At 34.3% G+C, this 21,847-nt stretch overlaps 1 protein-coding gene across 4 annotated transcripts in view; it reads left to right on the plus strand.

The window, feature by feature from the left end:
* ARAP2 (ArfGAP with RhoGAP domain, ankyrin repeat and PH domain 2) overlaps positions 1–21,847 on the plus strand; it is a 196,162-nt gene that overhangs the window by 120,918 nt on the left and 53,397 nt on the right. For all 4 annotated transcript variants that reach the window (XR_010361387.1, XM_064418435.1, XM_064418434.1 and 1 more), the window contains 6 exons: positions 14,227–14,342; positions 15,533–15,732; positions 16,473–16,558; positions 17,247–17,429; positions 19,114–19,288; positions 20,791–20,925. Coding sequence is in view for 3 of the 4 variants with exons in the window: in XM_064418435.1 (XP_064274505.1) it covers positions 14,227–14,342; positions 15,533–15,732; positions 16,473–16,558; positions 17,247–17,429; positions 19,114–19,288; positions 20,791–20,925 (895 nt within the window). In the remaining variant the exon portion in view is untranslated. The remainder of the gene's footprint in view (positions 1–14,226; positions 14,343–15,532; positions 15,733–16,472; positions 16,559–17,246; positions 17,430–19,113; positions 19,289–20,790; positions 20,926–21,847) is intronic.

The following is a 21,847-nucleotide window of genomic DNA, read 5'->3' on the forward strand; positions in this document are numbered from 1 at the left end:
ACAGCAGTCAGCAACAGCAGCTCAGTTCCTGCAACACAGGAGTAATTGCTGCCCATTATTATAATTGGCTGTCGCTTCTTTCCCCTGAAGGAACTGAGCAGCTGCCAGTTTAGTGGGCTGCAAGAAAACTGATGAGACAGGAGATGGGGGTCATAACAAAAGTTGAGAAACTGATCAAGGCAAAATTCATTAGTCCCCAGTAGCTGTAAGAGAAGTCACCAGTGCTGTGACTGGTCATCACTGATACCCATGTGGGAGATGGATTCCTGGTTGGTTTGTTTCACCTTGCACTTCTTTTTTTTTTTTTTTTTTTTTTTTTCTCCCCACAAAGAGAAGCAAAGGTGATTCTACGATCTTTCATCTTATTTTGTACAAAACAAACCAACCACACAGCAGAAGGCAGGAACCTCTTTATAGGACTTAGCTAGAAAGGGTTTATTTCAGCCTGAATAAGTGCATAAGTTGGTTTTTCATGTGTGCTGCAGCTAAAAGGGGGATGATGTACAACTTGTTTAATTTAACAACAATGTGTTGATGTTGACAACAATGATCCTTAGGTACTTGCTTATGGTAAAATGTACAATTAGCAGTGTGAAACGTGTCTTTATTGGTGTTCTCAGCAATAAATGCTAATGTAGAAATAGTAGCATGATGTAGCAATGAAAGGGCTACATCTGCACAAACTGTGTAGATGTAACTTCTGTGTTTCAGAAGAAACAAACTGTTTCTTCATCCGTCTCTCCCTGATGTGGTGTGGAATATCAGAAACATATTTCTTAATATGTACAAGTGGAGATGTAGGGGAATTTTACAGGGAGAAGAAAAAGTAAAGGTTAATAGAGTGCACCGTAGATACAAAAGCAGAGGATGTTACCACAGTTCTGTGTGATTCTGTGGTGCTCTTCAGGTCTTCTATTTGTGCAGGTCTTTTATCCTCACACCGAAATTTGATTCTCCTATACTGCATGTAGATCTATTTTAAAATTAACCTGAACAGGCACGTGCAGATTTTGTTGTAGCTGCTTGTCATTTTAAATAGAAAAGTTAAAGATGCATTGCATTTTCAGTATTTATGGGGCTGTATAAGGAAAGCTGTTTCTCGTAGGATCTATACACAGATACCTGGGGTGAATTTCCATCTCTTTGAATGTCAGTTGGAGCTTTGCCATTCATGTCAATTGCCAGTTTTTCACTTCAGTGCAGTATTTTGTTTCATTCCTGAATTCTTCATCCTAGTTTCTTAAATGACAGCTTCATGCTGAGAAAATATACCTTCTTGTAAGTTTAGTGCGTTTCCAGATTGCAGCTGCCCATTCCTACTAATGTGGAAAGGTTTTTTGGTAGATTTCCTGCTCTTAAAAATCGTAGCATGTTACAACCCTCCTAACCCACAAACAGTACAAAATGCTGCTGCTGGATTTCTGAATATCCTAAATTGGAGTGATTTTGTAATTCTAGTTCTATTTCTACTGTTTGTGACATTCTCTTTTATGTGTTATCTTGATGGAGTCGTTGCAATTTTGATGCAACTTGTGTGTGCTGAGATGCATCTGTATAGTTTCAGTTATGAGCCAGAACAGTGTTTTTATCCCTGTGCTTCCCCATGGCATGAAGTGAGTTCAGTTTCCTGCTCCCTAGGTCATGTTGCTGTATGATCTGCCTGTAAATCAGTGCTTCCCTGTTTGCTTTGGTTGCTTTCCATGAACAAATTGCCACTACAGGTTCTGCTCTTCACTAAACCAGTGATTTGTATAGGCATCTTGACTACTCTGAACCTAGCAATATGTGTTTCAGATTTTTTTTTTTTTTTACCACTGTGTGATTTTGAAGGCTGTTCTAGCACAACATCTTGGAAAGAAAGAAGTTGTAGTCTAGGCCTGTTGCCCCTACCCAAGAATGTGCTCTGAGGCACGAGTTAACATTGCTGTTGACAAGTTTTGTTTTTTCAGTTTCTCATTAAATTCAGGTGAGTGAGATTTATTTCATGCTTGTAAGGATTTGGACATGAGTGAGAGACTTGAGAAGTGAAACAAGTGTAGTAGACAGGTGCAATCAGGATGCTACAAAGGAGCCGTGTATCTAGCTTATTGTGGGTCCTAAAAGACCTTCCTGAATTGTTCAGTGGCTGACAACAGGAAGCTTAATGAAACAAGCAGAAGATAAATGTGTAAATGGAGGTAATTTGTTAAAGATTTAATTTTTAGTGTTCTTTCTATTAACTAGCTGTCTAGATAGTAATACAGAGTGTAAAGTTTATGAAAGATGTATGTGGAGGGCTTTTTTTTAATGATTTTGCTTTCTTTCTAACTTCTAATCTGTTGAAGTACATTTTTTAGAGAATGGTTGCTCCATATTTTTACAAATAATTTGTCCTTCTCTGTTAGATATTAGCCTTTGCTCCTCATTATGAAGAAAAGAATTTCATTGAAAGCTTGAATTTACTTTATTTTTACATAAGGTGCCTTTAGCTCAAAATTTGTGATGGGAGGTGATAATCATTAAAAAATTAATTAAATTCATTATGGCAAAGGCATTGTGTTTGTTTGTGAGGGTGTATTAATTCTACATAGTCCTGAAACATAAGTATAGTGCAGATATTTTAGATCCAGATCCTTCTTTAGCTGTCATAGTTGCCCATCTTAGTTTTGATTATTGTAAAATCAATATCTTTAAAAAATATTCACTAAAATCAAATGGTAATGGCTTTCATATGGACTCATAATAAAACTTATTTACAACGGATTTACTAGGAATTCGGTAATCTCTGTAAGCATTTAATACTGTAACCACTTCAGTGTTTAAGTAGTAAGAAGTAGATTGCTTACTTGTAAACTGTATTAATTCTTGAAACTCTTTTATATTTTTTATGTGACATCACTACCTTTATGGCATAAAGCCTGGGCAGGTATGAAAGTGAATAGCTGCTAAGCAGTAGCTGTGTGTGTGTCCATAAGTGATTTTGCTTTACAAAAATTCAAAACAATTTCTCTGTGATTATCTGCTCTTTTCGTCTTTGTCACATAGAAACAAATTAGTATGAGTGAATCTAAAGCCAGCAGAAGAAAATATTTTCTTTATAAACAAAAACAAAGAAACAAATCCTTCAAACAAATAAAACCGCAAACCCACCCCACTCTGTTTTTGGCTGAACCAAATGTAAGGAGGATGTTTTCTCAGAAGACATAATGCTGAAATGACTGAGTTAGGAAGGAAGGATTCAATTTATAAAAAGCTGTGGTGCAGTGTTGCTGTTGTCATGGCATCAGCCTTCTTTTGGTCCAGGCATAGAAGAATGTATGGCAAAACTACTGGTGCTGCTGTCCCTTCACTTTTTAGAATAAGTGTCACAGAAGTAGGAAGAATTCACAAATCGTAGTATGGTCTCCTTAGGTTGCTGTTTCTAGGCATTAGTGGTAAGTTTATACTTCACGTTGGCTTCTGGGAAAGGTCTGAACCTCCATGAAGTCTGGCACATTCTTAAAAGTTAACAAATATGTGTGCATACTCTCAAAATTTACATCTTCTACAAAATATTTATTTATGTATTTCAGAAAGAAAAACATTATCTTTTTGGTTTAGGTTGTCAAAAAATTTCTGAATTTCAAACTTTAAACAAATCTGAAATGTTACAGCATTTGATGTTTCTTTCCTGCAAAGGTGAACATTTATTAAATGGATGAGAGTTTATACTGTCTGGCCAAAAGCTTTTGTGAGGGTCTGTACTCTCCTTGGCTAATTTTTTTCCTTTTAAATTTAAGATCATAATGTCAACTGTTAAAGTGAAAGATTTTTCTTCATGGCTCTCTAAGCAGAAGGTGTCTAAAATTTCCCAAGCTGGAAAAAGTGGTTAGCACAGTCCAGAGCTCTCCATGTTTCATGTAATTCATCCATTTATTCTTATAATGGGTCTGCGTGTGTGTTTTCAATATACACTATCTCAGAAGAGTAATTCAGTTTGATAGGATCAGAAATTTAAACTGCTCATTTTATCAACATCAGCTGGGGATCCAGTTATGATAAAATGGCATATGTTTGGAATATGTTCAGATAGCCATAAATACATTTTTTAAAAGATGTGAAAATGTCTATAATAATTAGTGCTCTTTTTATGGTACTCTAAAAACTGTTGAAACTTTAAAAAAAATTAATTTTCCTTTGTAATTATTTTGAGCAGTGCAGATTACTTGGAAATTAGGTTTGTGAGTAAAAAAAAAAGTTTTGGAAAACTATCCATCGGGAAATGCTATTTTTCGTTGTGGTTATTGAAATATTATTAATTATGTTAGTTATGAATTATTTCTGCTTGCGAAATATCACATAATAAAATTGAATTTCAGTTTATTAAAGAAGATGGTAATTAATAACATAAGAAGTCTTCATATTTACTGTGAAGACTGTTTGTCTTAACACCTTACTGTTTGTAGTCAGTAAGTAAAAGCACTGTGCTTGGTCATTGATACTTTTTTTTGTCAGTATCATGTTTGTTTATCACCATGGGCAATTTCTGGAGGAAAGCAGGCACTCCATTATTTGGAGGAGTTCGTGGTTCATTAGGGGAATTTTGCCAGTGGGGCTGTCATAACAGTTTTCTCTCTTATCTAGTGACTACTGTACTAAAAGGCCAATCAAAAAGTTTGTAATTTTTGCATTACAACTGTTGTAGATTTTAAAGTATTGCAAAAATGGTCACAATCTGTCCATCCTGTAAGAGTTCAAACAGTTTTTAAGCAGTTTTTCTGGATTATGATTACATAACAAGATCTTTGGTGTGTATGTAAAGCTTCGGCAAGAAGATTGTAAAGATATGAATTCAGAAAATTACAGCTATATGTGGTATCTTAAAATTCACTGATCCTTCTGGTCTCCAGAGAACAGTCTTGCTAAATCTAAGAAGGCTTCCATTTGTGAAGCACTTTCAAAGAAGAGTCCAGATGGCTACTTAAAATTGTAATAGTAATATCCATGTTTAAAAATGTCCTTGTATGAACAGGAGTTGCTCTGGGTGCTTATTGCAGGGAAGTGTTTAAAATGGTGTGTGAATTTGAGATGGTGACTATAGGGATAGCTGTTTTAGCTAAATGAAAAAAAAAACAAACAAATGTTGGAAGGTCTCAACCACTAAAATTAAGGAAAATTGAGGCATTTCCACATAATTTTAGAATTTGCATATATTAAACTGGTATCCCTTTGGGAAGAAAAATATGTGAATTGAGTAGCAAGAAACAGGCTCTAAAATGGAATGAGTTTGTGTGTCAGAAGTTGTACAACTTAAGGAACACGATTGCCTCTTTAAAGATGTGGCAATATTATGGATAACTATTGGAATTAAAGTAAAAGTGAAAGTCTTGAATATAGGCTGTACTTGCTCCTGACAGGCTTTGACTTTTATTTACATGTTTATTTATGTCATCTCATAATTTTTCATGAAGCAGCAAAAGTAAAGCAGTGAAGTAGCTGCAATGGCTTCAGCCTCTCTAGCTAATAAGGTGCTGATTTCTGAATGAGCGCCATGCTGCAGAGAAGCTCTGCTGGAAGGGAGTTACTGTAGTTGTTCAAACAGGAACTTTGCCTACACTTGTCTTCTGTGTGTGTGGTGAGGGACATAACATAGAAAGCAGGTTTGTCTCTCTTGCTTGGGTACCTGTCAGGGTATTTGGGAAGACCGCAAGGAAGGTTTTGTGTGCAGTATTACCAGCTTGCTTTTGATGCTTGCTTTTGTCTTGTGTGCCTCAGATGTGAGACTCTTGCTTTCCTAGTATGTTGAGTGACAAGAAAAAGAAGGGATGTGTCTGAAGAATGGAGTATGGTCTGAATCACACTTCCTGTGATGCAGAAAGCTGAGCTCTGAATTGTGAAATATTTGAAGAATTCAGGTCCTTTGGTATATTTCTAAAGCAGGAACGCAAATGACTTACGGTACCTTTAAGTCAAGAAATCTACTTTCCACTAATAACTTTAAACTGCTTTGTGTTAAAATGTACATCTTTATGTAGAATTCAGGTTCTTATATTGAACTTGCACATGTTGTTTCTGAAGTACATAATTTGCATAAATAAAAATTATTTGTAATGGCATGGTTGAAGCATGGATTGTTTCTTCCCTTTAGGCATGTTTCAGCACAAGTGAGAAACATATATATATTTGGAATTATGACCTTTTCTCTAGTCTCTGTTGTCTTCTTCTCTCTTTGTTTTTGAAGATTAAGAAATAGAAACTATTAATTTATATGTTTGTGTTTGTGGCTGGTGACTTTGAACATCCCCTTCCAGATTGCATCATCTTGTCTCAATTCACTGTGACCATACATTAAAGCCTTTTCTTATGGGACTGGGCAGTAGAGAAGTAGAGAAATGTAGACTCTGTGTTTTCTGTTCTGATCTCCTTCCCTTAAGTCTTGCTAAGACCTGAAGATTAATTGGCTGCTATTATTTTGAAACTGATGGAAGCCAAGGATCTATCTAGAGTAAGAGCTTACTTGGGGTTACATGGGGAGACAGATGTTCCTGTGTTGTGTAAACCTATTTTTTAAAAAAAAACTCATCTAAAAACCTTTGATAACATTACCTCAATTACAGATTTGTGTACCCCTCTAATCATGGGAGAGCTGGTCTTACTTCTAAGACCCTAATTTAATCCGATTTTGATATTGTGCAGTAGATACTATAATATGCTATTTCCTTTCACAGGATCACTGCCTCTTTCAGTGCATTACCTATTTAGTAATTGTTTGGTAATTTTAATTTCTTTTCATTATGTAGCCCATGCCTTTTTTATAGCACACTGTTGAAAAGTGCCTTACATTCAAATGATTCCTTCGCTGATAAAAGAATGTTCTTTGAGGAGCAATGAGGGATTTATTTTTCATCAGTTCCTGTAAGGTAAAGGAATATGATTGTCTCCTCCATGTGACCACACAGTTTTAAGAAACAGAATGAAGGATTGAAATATCCATATATTTAGCATTCTCTGTTTTTCCAGTCCTTTATGGGTGGTTGAGAGGGAATAGGTCTCTGTCAAACTATACCTGCTGAAAATACTGCTTTCATAGGTCTTGGCTGGAGTTCCAATTGCTCAGCAGTTCTGCAAATCAAACCCTGGAGCATAAAGTCAGGTACTAGGAAATGAAAAACGTGCAGTGAAATGACTGTATGCTAAGGCTTTGATTTACACTGAGTAGAAACTGGAAAAGGCAAAGATAAGAGCTAACTCTCCCGTATCGTATTCAGTCGCTGCAATTATGCGATCCTCCTCATCTTTTTTTTTTTTTGTATTTTGCAGCCTATAAAGGAAGGGAGCTTTCATCTTCATGTGTCCTAGATCCATCCCATACAACAAGCAAGGCATGGGCCTGATGGTGCATAATCAAGCAATATAAAATTGTATTGATATTGCAAAATACATGCACATAACTGCTGAAGTGAGAATTCTGAATTGCTCCTGTAGTAAGTGAATAGAGAGATCTGTAACTTAAATGAGAAGTAACATCTAAGGTTGTAACTACCTTAGAGTGTTCATCAGGAATGCATTTTTTAAAGTAATCTCTTAGTTATTCCCACTTCTTATGTATTGGCTTTCATCATAGAGCCTTCTCAAAGTACAGGTATTACATTTTTTTTATAAAATAATGATATGGAATTATACAGAGAGGGATGTATTCCAGCAGTATATCCAAAATACTCCACTGCAGTCATGCTTGCTACTTGGCACTGTCTAGAGCTAGTCTAAGTGGCTCTTGTCTTTTGCTGTCTTCCTTCTTTGTAACCTCCAAATGGATGCTGGGTTGTCGTTAAAGTTTTTTTTTTCTCTCAAAAATAGCATGAATAATTTTCGTTCTCTAACAGGGGAAAGTATTTTCTTTAGTTAAGTGAAGAACTTAAAACTGATGATCTGACTATCTCACATATCATAACAGATGAGCACTCAGCTACAGAGCTAACATGCACAGACAAATGGAATTCTAGCATCTCCTTGCTCATCAGGGCTTGAGTTAGCAACCTTCATGTTCTTTTAACATTATTTTTTGAGTATGTAATTATATACTGTATGCTTCACTGTGGTTGTATTTTGGGACCTCATTAGAACACTGCAAGACAGAGTGCAAATGTGGAGTTTGTATTACAATCCACAATATGTAACTGTCTCTGGAAATCTATATTAAAAGGTTTTGGGCTGTGATGAGGGATGTAGAGAAGCCTGATGAAAAATAAATGGGGACGCTAAGCTCAGTACATATAGAAGGAGAGGAAATTAATAAAACTTGTGTAAACTTAATATCATCAAAGCAATTTGCATTACTAGCCACTCTTTCTTAAAATCTTTAATATGTAAAAAGGCTTTATTTTTTCATTAATGTGGAAGGCAGATTTCTCCCATAATTCTGTGGCAGAAATTAGCCCTCCTTAATAGCTGGAAAGGCTGAAGTATAATGCCTCCAAATAATGAGGAGAGGAAATAAACTATGAATGCTTCATCTGAATGATTCTAGTTACTGGCTTTTACTCTCTCTGGAATAATTTGGTTGTTTGGAAGGAATCAAATACCATGGGGTAAGAATGAAGCAAAGGACTGAATCATGCTAAATTGTTAAGGGAACTTTCAGATCTTGCAGGAATAGTGTAGTTGTCACGAACTTTGTGGTAACTTCCCCAAGGTAAATCTAAAGAGCTGTTGCAAATTAAATGGTAAATTCAAGGAACCATGTAAGGTCCTCTTTTGGAACTCTTATCAGAGATACTGTGATTAAAGGTCAAGAATGTTCTGAGTATGGGCAGGAGGATAAGAGTAGTTTTAGAAATATGAATAATCTTTTTATAAATTAGGGTAGTTTGAAAGATGGCTGTTAAAAAGGAAACAAAGTGTGGGTTTATAAACACATACATATATATTTGTGTGTGTAAATATATCTTTATATATGGTATAATGTTCTTGATTTGTTACCTCTTGTCACTGTTAGATATCTGTCTATCTGCATGCACACACTTAAATATTGATTGCTTGTTCTCAAGATCTGACAGCCAAAGACAAAAAAGAGCAGATGTACCTTGATCTCATAATACACAGGAGACTGATGTGCAGTAAGAATACTCAGTTGATGTAAAATTTCCAAAAGTGTTGTGTTCTCACTGTATATCAGTGCTATTTATGTACTTCAGAGTTCTGTACTTCTGTATTATTTTTACTTCAAAATAAGCTGCAAACACATATTTATATATTAAGGTATATCCTTATGTGTGTATATGCGTGTGTGAGTATGTAGAAACAGTCTCTTGAACTCATGTCAGCAATTTTCCTTTTCTCTTTGCTATTGTCCAGTTAGTCCTCTACCAAAAAAGAAAGAAATAAAAGTATGGATTGATACTTCTAATATGAAAATAGTAGTTAGTTAACCTATTATTTTCAGTATTTATTTTATTTCAGTATTTTAAGTTAGCTAACTTTTTATTTTTCTGTGAGGGGTATGGGTAAAGTTGTAATGGTGGCTGCATTTTTTTTGTTTCATTTCTATGAAATGTTTTCCTGATGCAAAGATTTTTTTAATCAACTTCATACATTGAGGAGCTAATGTTAGATCCATGAAAGACAGTGCATGCAAAGACATGATGATAACTCCTGAAACAGTAAATGCTGAGTAACACAAGCAGCATCTCTAGAACTCCTGTGTTCAGATGAATTTTGGTTTGACTAAACCAATAATAATGTCAGCCCTAGTGCTACTGCAACATAACCAAGTGGAAGGGAAAAAATAGAAAGAAAAATAATTATATTTTCTAGGTATGAGAAGAGCATTTTTAAAAGTGTCATTTTGTGGAGAAAGTGTGTTCACTGAGAGTCACAAGGTTCAGCCTCTGATTACAAATTTATTTATGACTGGCATGCAGAAAGGTGCCCAAGTCTGTCTTTTTAAGACAACAGTTAGTTGTCCAGCAGCTCTGAAAATTTTGCTTTATCAGATATAGTTGCATGATTTTATACATATATTCTTTAGTGTTCCTTAGCCTTGCTGTTTTTTTCTGTGTCTGTAAAACAGTGGTGGTATGTTAGAAAAGGTATGAGACTTATTTTGACTTATTTTGAATCTCCTTGATATATTAATCTGAAATAGAATTGAAGAAATGTTAGTAAAGCCTGTCATGGGGCAGCTTTTGCCTATGAAAAGATAGTGCAAAATAAAGAGGACAGTTTTGTACACTGAGAGGCACTTTATAGATACATGTTAAAGGTATGTTTAAAAATAAAACTTAAAAAATTTCATGATTTATATACAGATGACAGGTTTTCATAGGTTTTGTCTTTTTCAGACAGGGGTGATAATGACAGCAACATTCTCGGATTATAATCATTCACCCTTCAGGAAGGAACAACAGCTAATCAGAAAGCCAGTACTCATCTGAGTATTTTTAGCTAAGTATTTTTAGCTTAGTATTTTTAGTGAATACTTTTGATCTATTATTATATCTATAATTTTTTTAAAATCTCTTATTGTCAACTTGTTTTTCAACCTTTCTTAGAATTCATAAAGATAGTATGACTGTAGACATTTAAGTCATATGTATATTTAAATTTAAAAATAAAACCAAACAAAAAACCCCAACCCTCCTCTTTCTCTGTGCATTTTTGAATCTTGAACTTTTCTTCCTTTGTCAGAAAGCGTAGTGCAGTTCAGTGTATCTGAAACAATGAGCTTTCAGTGGGTAGAAGCAAGACAATTCTTATTCTGAAAAGATACTGCTTGCTTTTGCTGTCGATATTTTTTGTATAGTTCTTGAATAGCCCTATTGTCCTTCTGTGCACTCAAAGTGAATGAATTCATCTTTCAAAGCGGAGCACTTCTTTCTTCCCTGTACCAATTCCCACTTCTGTTTCTGAAGTAGAGAAGAAGACTGCACTCTGAAAGCATACAATTTTCAGCACTGAAAATTAAATTCTAGTGTACTTGTTACTCACAAAGCCAGGTTTATACCAAGTGTTGTGCAGTTACCCTAAGGGGTTTGTTTGGACCATTATGGAAATAACTTCACTCTAATGTACCAATGAAATTGCTTAATTTGCCACCATATTCTGTTCTGAAAAGTAGATTCAAATTTCTTAACATTTCTGACATTCCTCACACTGAAATTCAGTATTGTAAGTTCTCATGCCCTTGCTGAATGTAAAGCATAATGAGTTATTCTTTCTGTAATGGGATTGTTCAGACACTGCGCACGTGTGCAAATTTTGGAGGGTTGGTGCTGCACCTAAAGGTAAAGGCTTTCAAATTAATTCACTTTGTTTCTAGAGTGCTTTCTTGGTTCTGTATTGTTAAATGTAGTACAACAAAGTTTGGTGTCTGCTTTCACAGACGTAAATATTTGTGTGTCATCTTCGTGTGGCAGGTTGCTTCCATGCTGCTTGTTCCATTTTGCTTCAAGGAAAGGAAATGCAACCAGCTATTTGAAGGCATAAGAAAGAGTCTGAAAGGAATATAGAATAAATATTTTCAAGAAGAAACATTATGGAATAAGTAGGTGAATGAAATTTAGTTAGCGTTTCTTTCCTTTTATGTTATGTAATGAAATTCTCAGTTGTCAGGCAAAAAATTGAAAAGTCTCAGTTATCAGGTGGCAATATACATATACAGAGGGACTTCCTTTTTTTACAACCAGTATTGGGGAAATGTATGAAGTAAGATCCTGCAGAGACCTCAAAGCATGTTGTTATTGGGCTTTTTAATTCTTTGAGGATGTGTCTGTCAGTGGCTAGTAAGTATAATTTTCTTTGCTGCAACTGTCTAGGGATTTTAAGTGCTTAGATTGCTGGAAGCTTTTTTGGGAAGATGAGCATGTATCTTTTCTTATTTGCATTATTTTTATGACCATCACCAGTAGGAAATGCCTAAAGGGAAGCTACTCTACAGGGGAACTTTGATCTGGCTCAATAAGGTAGTTATTATTTTGGTTGTCTTTGTTAATCATTTACCTTCAGTGAACTTTAATCTGGAAGTGTATTGAACACCTTTTAACCATGGCTTCTGGTGGTTTTTCAGCTGTTATTTAATAAACAAAGAATGCATTGTACTGTGCAGGTTCAAGGATGGGTTTATTACCTCTCATTTGAAAATCAGGATTTCTTAAGGCAAATTATTTTAATTAATTTAAAATACTTGAATCAACAAATGAAACTTGCAACCAATTTACAGCTCAGAAGCATAAACCATTTAATTCTACAAAGGTAATGGTTTTGGGTTGTTTTGGTTAGGTTTCTTTTTTTCATTTCACTGATAGAAATTAAGATTTTGTATTTTTCCGTCCTCAGTCTTTTCTTTTTTACTATTTCATGCGCCTCTTTTTCTCACTGGTGATGTGAAATTAAGAATGCTTCACTGCTACAGAGGATGCTGTCAAGTTCACACTCAAAAGGAGGTTATTCTGCCCACTCTTTTCCCAAAGAGGGTGAATTAGGGACTGTGTAGGCTTAACAGAACTCTCTTCTCTCTTCTGAGGCAGGTGTGTCAGTATGAACCCCCTTGATTTACACACAAATGGAGTGGCGGCTGGAGATGAGGGGGAGAGAATAAAAATATCTATGTTACAGGATAAGAGGGTGGAAGAGAAGGGGAAATATTTAAAAATATTTATATTTTTTGTTTATTTTCTAAAATAAATTATATGAGAAGTGGCTAAGATAGGTTAGTTATTGAAAAACTTCTACATTTTATAAAGGTTTATTTTGAAATCCATACCTAGTTCCCCACTGTTACTGTCAAAGGTAATGGCATGTAAAAAAACACCCACAAATTCTTAATATGATGTCTGGCAAGGAAACATTAGCTAACTTATCTCACAGTATATTTAAATAGTAAGAATTCTGTCATTCTAAAAATCCCATCTTTTAATGGATATTATTATGCTTTTTGGGGTATTATTGTGTTCAGTGCCTTGTGTGATAAAATTGATACTTCTGCTTCTGCATAGACACACACATATATGTGGCTTTTGTCAGATTTAGCCTTAGCAGTCCTGGCTACAATGATAGTTTTATTTGCTCATAACTGAAATAGGGAAATAAAATTAAAAGAGTTTTGTGAAGTATGCTCTCCGTGTAGGTCTTAGTGCTCAAAAATTTGTGAATCTTACAAAGAGAAACTTGTCAGTGATGCAGGTTTAAATATGTATTAACTAAAAAAAGAATCCTCTCTTCAGAGCAGGCAACTCTGAAGCTTTTACCCTTCAGTGCTTTTATTTTTATCAGTCTGTGCCCAACTACTTGTTATGTGAGAGGTAACAGTGAACATGCAAATGTAAGATATATGAATTTGGCTCTTTGCTTGGGTGATACAGCTTGGTTTTGTTTCTGATTTATTTACTGTTCTCAAGAAGTAATATGCTAATATTCCCAGAAATTAAATGTGTGGAAGTGACTGTCTTGAGATGACCATGTAAATAAATTTAAAGAAGGAAATGCTGATGGTATTCCAGATAGATAAGAAATAATGTACGTATTCATCTGATTTTCCAAAATCCATACATTTTGAGAGGCCCTCACAGGAGCTCAGTGTGAACTTGCATTTTATTTCCCAATTCTGTCAATACAAAAGTTTTGGTTTTAGTACATTTTTCCATGCATATAATAAACCCCAAACAATTTCACTTGTTTCACTTGTTCACTTAAGATAAAAGTACTTTCTTGTAATGGAATCACAACTAACTCTTTGTCTGTTTTAGCTGCTGTATAGGACCTTTTACAAAGACGTGTTTAGTTCATGTTCTACATCAGAAGAATGAGGAATCAAAGGTTTAAGAAAGAATTTTGTATTGTACATATTTAGTTTGTTAAAACAGTCTTAAAGTAAGAAAAACTGCTGTCAGTTACAAGGATTTAGATTTATAAAGTTTATTTAGACACTAAAGCATGATTTAAGCTAGATCCTTCCAGAATTTTGCATTAACATTTTAATGCAATCTATTGTTTAAACTTATTTTTTTATTCTTTCCTTTATTAATAGTTTGAGCATGCATTTTTACTCCTACCAGCAATCAAGTAAGGTCATTCTAGCAGTTGGAAAATTATTGGTTGGGTAAAATTTAGTGGAGGTTTGTTTATCCATTAATAAATTAGAAGTGGCTTATATGTTGTGGCAAAGATGTCTGTTACTGATCTTGTTTTGTTTGGACCATGCTGAAATGATTTTTCTTTACATGTTTTATTCTTGAATGACAACCTTCTAAACCTTTATTGTCTTTTTCCTAGGACTTTAAAACAGGATTTGGTATCACTTTAATCCCTATGAATGTGGCAAATGTAAAACAAGTGGATCGGGCTGCAAAGCAATCTTTTGAAATAATTACTCCTTATAAAAGCTTTAGGTAAGAGCTTGAGTATTTACTTTACAAAATATGCAATTAACTATGGTACTAAAGAAATACTGGTTTCATACTGCAGCACCATAGCTAGTTTGGATGGAAAGGTAATGTTTTTATTAAGGCTGTCCAGCAATGTTTAGAAAAATGGGAATATTTTATTTGATTTGTTTAGTGTGCTTCATCTGTTAGCTCCTGACTAGGCATATTATGCCCATAGGTTTGTACTTTTATGCAGCCTTCTTTGTTCATTCTGTGCAAGGGCAAAAGGAAAACAAAAAGAGAAATTAATTCCTCCAGTTTCACAAACTGACTTCATCCTAAAGAGTAATAAACTTCAATAGTGAAATAATGCTGCATCCATTTAGTCATATGCATTTTATTTGAAAAGAAGCTTTCATGTGCTATCCCTTGTAGACATCCTTGGTTGAAAGTAGTTGAAAGTTTCACTTTGGCTGATTGCTGAGACTTGTAATGATTTTTAAGAAAATAAAGTACATGCTAATAAAAGCCTTTTGTTAAGTGTTGTAGTGTTTCTTAACTGAAACGTTGTAATGAAGGAGGAAATTTCTTTGTTCTCCTGGGATTGTTAAATGTTAGGAAATACTTTCACTCTCAGTCAGCTAGCAGGTAAAATAGTCTTGATCAGCAATTTGAATCTGTTGCTACTTGGTAGATAGCTAGTTCTTTGATTTTCTTTTTAAGACATGACCATGTTGATGTTTTTTTTACTATTTAATTTTTAAAAAGATGAATTTAAATGAAAAGCTAGTTTTTTATAAATTCTCAGTAATTTTATTAATTCCCTGTAATTTTTTTCATTCTCATCTTTTTTTAATTCTCTTTTAATTCTCCCCGTTTCCTTATATCATTCTATGCTTTTGTTAAAGTTCAGTGTTTAAGTTTGGTAATTTGTAACATGAAAGGATTGAAATTAACTCAGGGATGTTCCATGAATGTTACAAAAGCTACCTACTTTTTACTAGTAGTGGTTTTGTTGAAAACAATGCTAAAACGGAGTTTTGTTGAATTTAAAAATACAAAATAATACATTTCATCTTAGGATTTATATCTGTGTGAAGGAAGATTTTTGACTGTGATTTCTGGTGTAAATGTAATGAATAAGGAGGCTACAGACCATGTTTAATTGGGCTTTAAAATAAAGATCAATAACACAGAAAAGTCAATTGTTTCAGCTTTACAGCAGAGTCAGAAAGAGAGAAACAAGACTGGATTGAAGCACTCCAGCAATCAATAGCAGAAACTCTATCTGATTATGAAGTAGCTGAGAAGATTTGGTTCAATGAGTCCAACAGGAGCTGCGCTGACTGTAAAGCTCCTGGTCCTGACTGGGCATCCATCAATCTCTGTGTTGTCATTTGTAAGAAGTGTGCAGGTAGAGTAATTAATGGCAAGCTATGTGGGTTCTACAAAATGTCATGTTTGCATATCTATGTATGTCCTTGTATTGGTGTTTTTTTTTTTTTTTTTTAATTTTATTTTGAAGTGTTATTCTCGTGGAAGTTTTGAGAAACAAAACATGAGCATAACTTTTTTTTAATACCAAGGTCAGCCTTATTCTAGAGCAGTTCCATGCATAAATGACATGTCTGTCGTGATTGAGTTCTTTCAGGTCAACCTTCCTTCACAATTAGTGAAAATTAAGCCACCCTAACACTTCATGGGAAAGGAATGGTTTTTGCAAGGCTAGATGCCAAAGAATAACAATTTTCAGTGTATAAATTTTGGGTATTAATTTTTTTACATCTGCACATATATTACTGCCAATAGGGATAGCTTTTTCAAATACTACTCAAAATATAGTTCTGTCATGTTTTATATTGCTGTAGATTCAAGCAAATAATTTATAATTCTAGGCTTTCTTTCAAACCAAGCTATCCCAGAAATAGTCTACATGAGACAGCCTATTTTTTAATTCATTACTGTGAAATGAAATTAACTTCTTTAAAAAAAGAGGTGTATTTTTTATGCTTTTATTTAAATTCAAATCTCAAACCCAACCTTTTTTAAAAATAGCAAGTAGAATAAATCTGGCTCATTACCTTTTTTTGCTATCTAAACAGAAGAGAAACCCTGTTTAAGTACCTTAGTTAAGTAATGCTGTTGGATTTTCAGGACAACACAGATCTTTAGGACCAAGAGATTCCAAGGTCCGGAGTCTAAAAATGGATGCAAGCATTTGGAGCAATGAACTTATCGAGGTATGTTGTCATATTGTAACTCTTTGTTCCATCTTGAAACCTACTGTATGAAAGGGAGGTATTTACTGCTTTACTCACAAGAAAACTGAATATACAACTGCTAAACAATATGGTGCTGTTACAATAAACTTGATGTTTCTGTGCATCATGTACCTCTGTGTAATTCCAAATATTCATTTTGCTAACAAAATGTACAATTTCTCTTAGTATTTTTCCAAGTACCTAAGATTTTGGGGGTAAAATAAATAAAATGCTTTTGGAGAGCAGTCAATATGAAGAAAGGGGAAAAGAGAGGAAACTTGTCACTACCAGCTTAGCTGCCTGGGATGTTAAAAAGTGGTGGTGGTGAAAAAGTGGTCCTGATAGAGAGGGTTGGAGCCATCAGTGTTTTCTTTAAAACACATGCTACTCTTCTCTGAACTTGAATTAATATTTTCTAATATATAATGAAGTGTTACAACTGATTTATCTTGTAAAGCTTGGCTGCTATTTATGGTAAATGATGGCTGCTGGCTTTATTATTCATTTGTAGATGACCATAGGCAGTGACTGAGAGAGGCTGCTGTCTCCTGAAGGCAATTTTCTTTAATAACTTTCTTTTTCAACTTGTAGCAGCTGAAAACTGTTTAGAGGCTAGCTTCATATCCTTCTTACTAATTTGATAATTTATTCCCTTTGTCTCATCTAGCTCTTTATTGTCATTGGAAATAAGAGGGCAAACAGTTTTTGGGCTGGAAATCTTCCTCCAGATGAAGAATTGCATGTTGATGACCCTGCAGAAAAAAGGATAACATTCATTACACAAAAATACAAAGAGGGAAAATTCAGGAAAACACCTTTCCACTACAAAACCAAGGAACAGTTGAACAAGGTAATATAGCATGATGAAGCCCATACTGTTCTTTGGATTATATTGTATCTGTGCAATTTGGTCATCTTGCTAACCTGGTGAGAAATTAATTGAGTGTCCTGAGTGACATTCTGACACAGTTGAGTAAGGGTTACTTGGGAGCCTTTGCAGGAGTCATTGCATGACTACCTAGTTTATTGTTTTTCCTGTTAGTTTATTTGAAGAAGGTTATTGTAGTTCTTCCTATGTTTTCCTTAGCCATCGAAAGATGTATCTTTATTTTAATGTAACCATAGTCTAGGGGTGCAAATTTCCACTTCACTTCCTTAGATTACTTCCTTATGTGTTTGTCTGACACTTAACATTCAAATACAGTAGATGATTCATTATTATCAATGGTGAAAATAGCTCATACACATTTACATAGTAGCTGTTAGCTTATTGGAAATGAAAAAGTTGAAATTAATGATGAAAAAAGTGTGTTCTCTACTTCTACAAAAACAAATTATTTAGAGTTGTGAAACAGAGAACTTCAGTTATCAATGTCTTTATAAAGTTTGATGTCCATTTGACTGAATTCTAAGTTCTGATATTCTGATTTTAAGATTTGATGGTTTGAGTCATGATTTTTCAGGGTTAATGAGTGCAGAACAGTTTTAATGAATTTTGCAATTTAATGCATTCAATTACATGAATCAAATGGAAAGGATATACAGAGATTGTGGGGTTTGGTTTTTGTGGGGAAGGATATATGTCAAATAATCATTTAAATACTGGGAAAAGTTATCAAATTCTCTATAGAGACATGAAATTACCATGTAATAAGGCATTCATTGCCAAGTAATTCTAGAACTTTTACTGAGCTGTCTTCTCTGTTAACTTGTGCCTTCAGGGTGCTTATGTGTTTATTAGACTAGCTAAATTTTCCTATTTTGAGTGACTTTTGCTTTAATCATTTAAGAAGAAGTCAATAATTGACTAAATAACTAAAATAAACATTAAATAATAGAAATTTTAATGGAATAGTTTGCTGTAATTGTGTAGATATTTTTGGTTTTAAGGTGTTGGAACAATCTTGTAAAATAAAAAAAAAAGTTTATCATGTTTGTCTCTGTGTATATACAAAAATAAATGGAGACTCAGGATTTAGAATGGTGAGATGTTTAAATTTCAAGGAAGATGAACAAATATCAGATACAGCTTCATAAAAAGAGTAAAAAAATCTTAATACATTTTAATCTTAATATATCTTAATAATACATCTCGATAAAAAGAGTAGTTTGCCTTATTGACTGACAGTGGTTTTAAAAAAATCTACCTAGGAATTTCAGTATGTGTCTAGGAATGGAGTTTAAGAATCTAATCTCATCTCTTTTGTTAAACTTCTGAGGTCTGAAATAGTAAGTTTTTCTTCAGTAGTTTGATGCAAATAAACAGCAAGCTTTCCCTCCAATTGTATTTACTCATGTTATCCTTTCCAAGTGGAATTTGTGAAAGCAACATTTGCTGGGTTTGGGTTGATATTTTGGGATTTTTTGTTGCTAATTTTTCTAGATTCAGACCATACTTCATGGTTTCTGATACTTCTCAATGTTTATGGTCTAGCTATATCAGAGTTTAAAGGATTTGCGTCTACATTGCATGTATTTGTTGCTAGTAACTTTCTAATTTAAACAGACTTCCTGTTTCCTCTCTCTATGATAAGGCCCTGTGTGCTGCTGTAGTCAAGCAAGATGTGCTAGAAACTCTGATGTTGCTCTTCAGTGGGGCTGATGCTATGTGTGCCACTGGAGACCCTGTTAACAGCACTCCATATTTATTGGCCAAGAAAGCTGGACAAAGACTGCAGATGGAATTCCTGTACCATAATAAGTTCTCAGGTATGATGCATTTTTTCTTGTGGTCTAATTTTTTATTATGAAAAAGAGACTGAAATAATTCAGAAGCAGAATTGGCTTTGCTTTGAAGAATAGTGGTATATCAGAGGTATATCAATGGTAGTGGTATATCAATGCCATTTGTGATGGCATTAACTGTATTTTAGTAGTGCACAATTTTACTTGTGTGCAGGATTGCTGTTTTGCTCAGACATCATGTTTAGGACTTAGACAACACAGTGGTAAGTCATAGATCTCATACCCTTAGTTATAGCACAGAAAAAAATATCATCTTCTCTACCAATATTGTCAGTCTTCTACAAGAAAAAAACCGGGTACATAAATTTAACATTTGTCTAAAGAATTCATCTAGTGCTTTTTCTTTTCCTTAAATAATATTTAAATTGAGACCTACTCCTATTGCACACAGACCTAGCTGTTTTTTCACAAACTGTCATCCCAAAATAAAACTTACCTCTTGAACTTACAATATGATCTATCCTAGAAACCTCTTTTCCCATCACAGCTTCTGTTGCAGCTTGGAGCAAATGATAAACTTTGGTTTGGAAGTGAACAGTTCTGTTTGCAGTGTGTGGCTGCTATGAGGCTCTTGGAAACACAAAGCTGCTCTTAATAATAAATATATTGAGGTTCATGGGTGCGACTGAGCTTTTCTTTTAGAAGCACTGGACAGTATATGAAACCATCAGAAAGTTCACATGCAGATCTACACTGAAAAAAAAAAAAAGCTATGTGGATGTGGCTGGATCAACTTTCCATTGGCTTGTGTCACTCTGCAAAGTGACACTGCATAGGCTGAACAAAAAAAGGATTATTGGGAAACAGAGGAATGAATTAAGGCTTCCAAGGGCAGACACAGTGTCTAAACTTCTGCCTGAGCATTGCTCAGGCCAGTGCCATGCAGTGGATCATAGGATGTGGAGCTCAGTCAGGTGCAGACATGTAGCTAGGGTGGTTTCTTTGCTACCTATGGTCTCATGCCATCCTAAGGCTGCAGAGAGAGAAGTTTGCTTGTCTTGGCCCTTTCTACTTTTGGCCCTCCAGCCAAGGCAGTACCATCATATTCTTATCTTTAGGGAAGGAAAAATCAGTGTATGTTGATGATGATACCAAGAATTGCTGTCTGTCTGCAGCCAGAGTTGCTGGTAAACTCTGTATAATCCTTCAAGAGAAGAAGTCTCCTTCTGTTGAAGTATGTTACACAATGGATGAAAATCAAAGTTTTGTAGATCAGGAAACAGTATTTTATATTACCTTGGCGAGCAGTGGTTGAAAATTGCAACATTGTAAGAAATGTGAACCACGTTTTTTAACGAATATGTTTGCTTATTATAAAAATAAAACCAGTAAATTTTATCAGTGTGGTAGTAAGATACTGCAGAGCAACTGTGTATTTACAGACATGCATTTAGACACATGGAAAAATGGCTTTAACTGACAAAACTGAAGATCTGTATGCTTTTTACTCCTTTGTCTTTGAATAGATTTCCCAAACTATGATCCTTGTTCTGAAAGTGGCTTCTCTGAGGATTTTTCACATTCTACCTTTCTTTGTGAATTCTTGTACAAAGTTTCTTCTAATGCGACTAAGCTTCCTACAGAGAAGAAATTAAAAGAAGGTATTTAACTTTCAATTTATGTATTTGAATAACACATGAATATGTATGATTTGGATTAATTTTATTCTTTTTAACTTCTTACTTTTTTGAGATGAAATGTCTTTGATAAGAAATGTCCTCTTTTGATTCAGTAGACCTCTTTCAGATAAAGAAAATACTGTTTGTCTTGATCTTTTCATTCAGTAGTTGACAGAAGAAGAAAACTGAACTTCTAAAAAATTGTTCAGTTAACACAGTAATTGATAAATAAAAAACAAACAGAAACACTTCTTGCTTTAATTATATTTAGATTAGTGCCAAGAATTAATTTTCATCTAAAATGATTCTATTAGAGAAGTCATTTACAAGTAGCACTGAATTTTTAGTAGGGTATTTCTCAAGCTCACAAATTTAAAAAATCTTCCAAGTAGAACTGAGCATGTACAATGATTCTATGACAACTTCAGCTTTGTGGGGTGATAATGCATGTATATCACAGTAGGTATGCACAGCCTCCTGTGCATATCAGTTTTCTGTCTTTCTTTTTTTTTCTGAGAGAGGTGTTACCAGATAATTTTCCCTTTTTCTTCCCATTTGTCTTCCTATATTTTTCTTCCATCTAAACAAATAACATGGATTTTTAAGATCTGTGGTGATTTTTTATTGAATTTATTGCTTCTAAAATCCTTACATGGCATCCTGCACTGCTATATACATATTTTGTATGATTATGTCCATATTCTCATGGCATATGCCTTTAATATACTTAATGGATATTAAAAGTATGCTAAAGCATAGAACTCCTGTTTAAATATGCTTTTGAAGAATCTGTATGTTAGTGTGGCTCCAAATTCTTGAAAGCATTGGGTGCTGACTGTGCTAATGCCTGATCATAGGCATTTCCTAGCAACTTTGCAGTTCTTAACAAACATGCCTGTTTTGA

This window comes from Passer domesticus, chromosome 4 (assembly GCF_036417665.1).
Source record: "Passer domesticus isolate bPasDom1 chromosome 4, bPasDom1.hap1, whole genome shotgun sequence".
Classification (NCBI taxonomy): Eukaryota; Metazoa; Chordata; class Aves; order Passeriformes; family Passeridae; genus Passer; species Passer domesticus.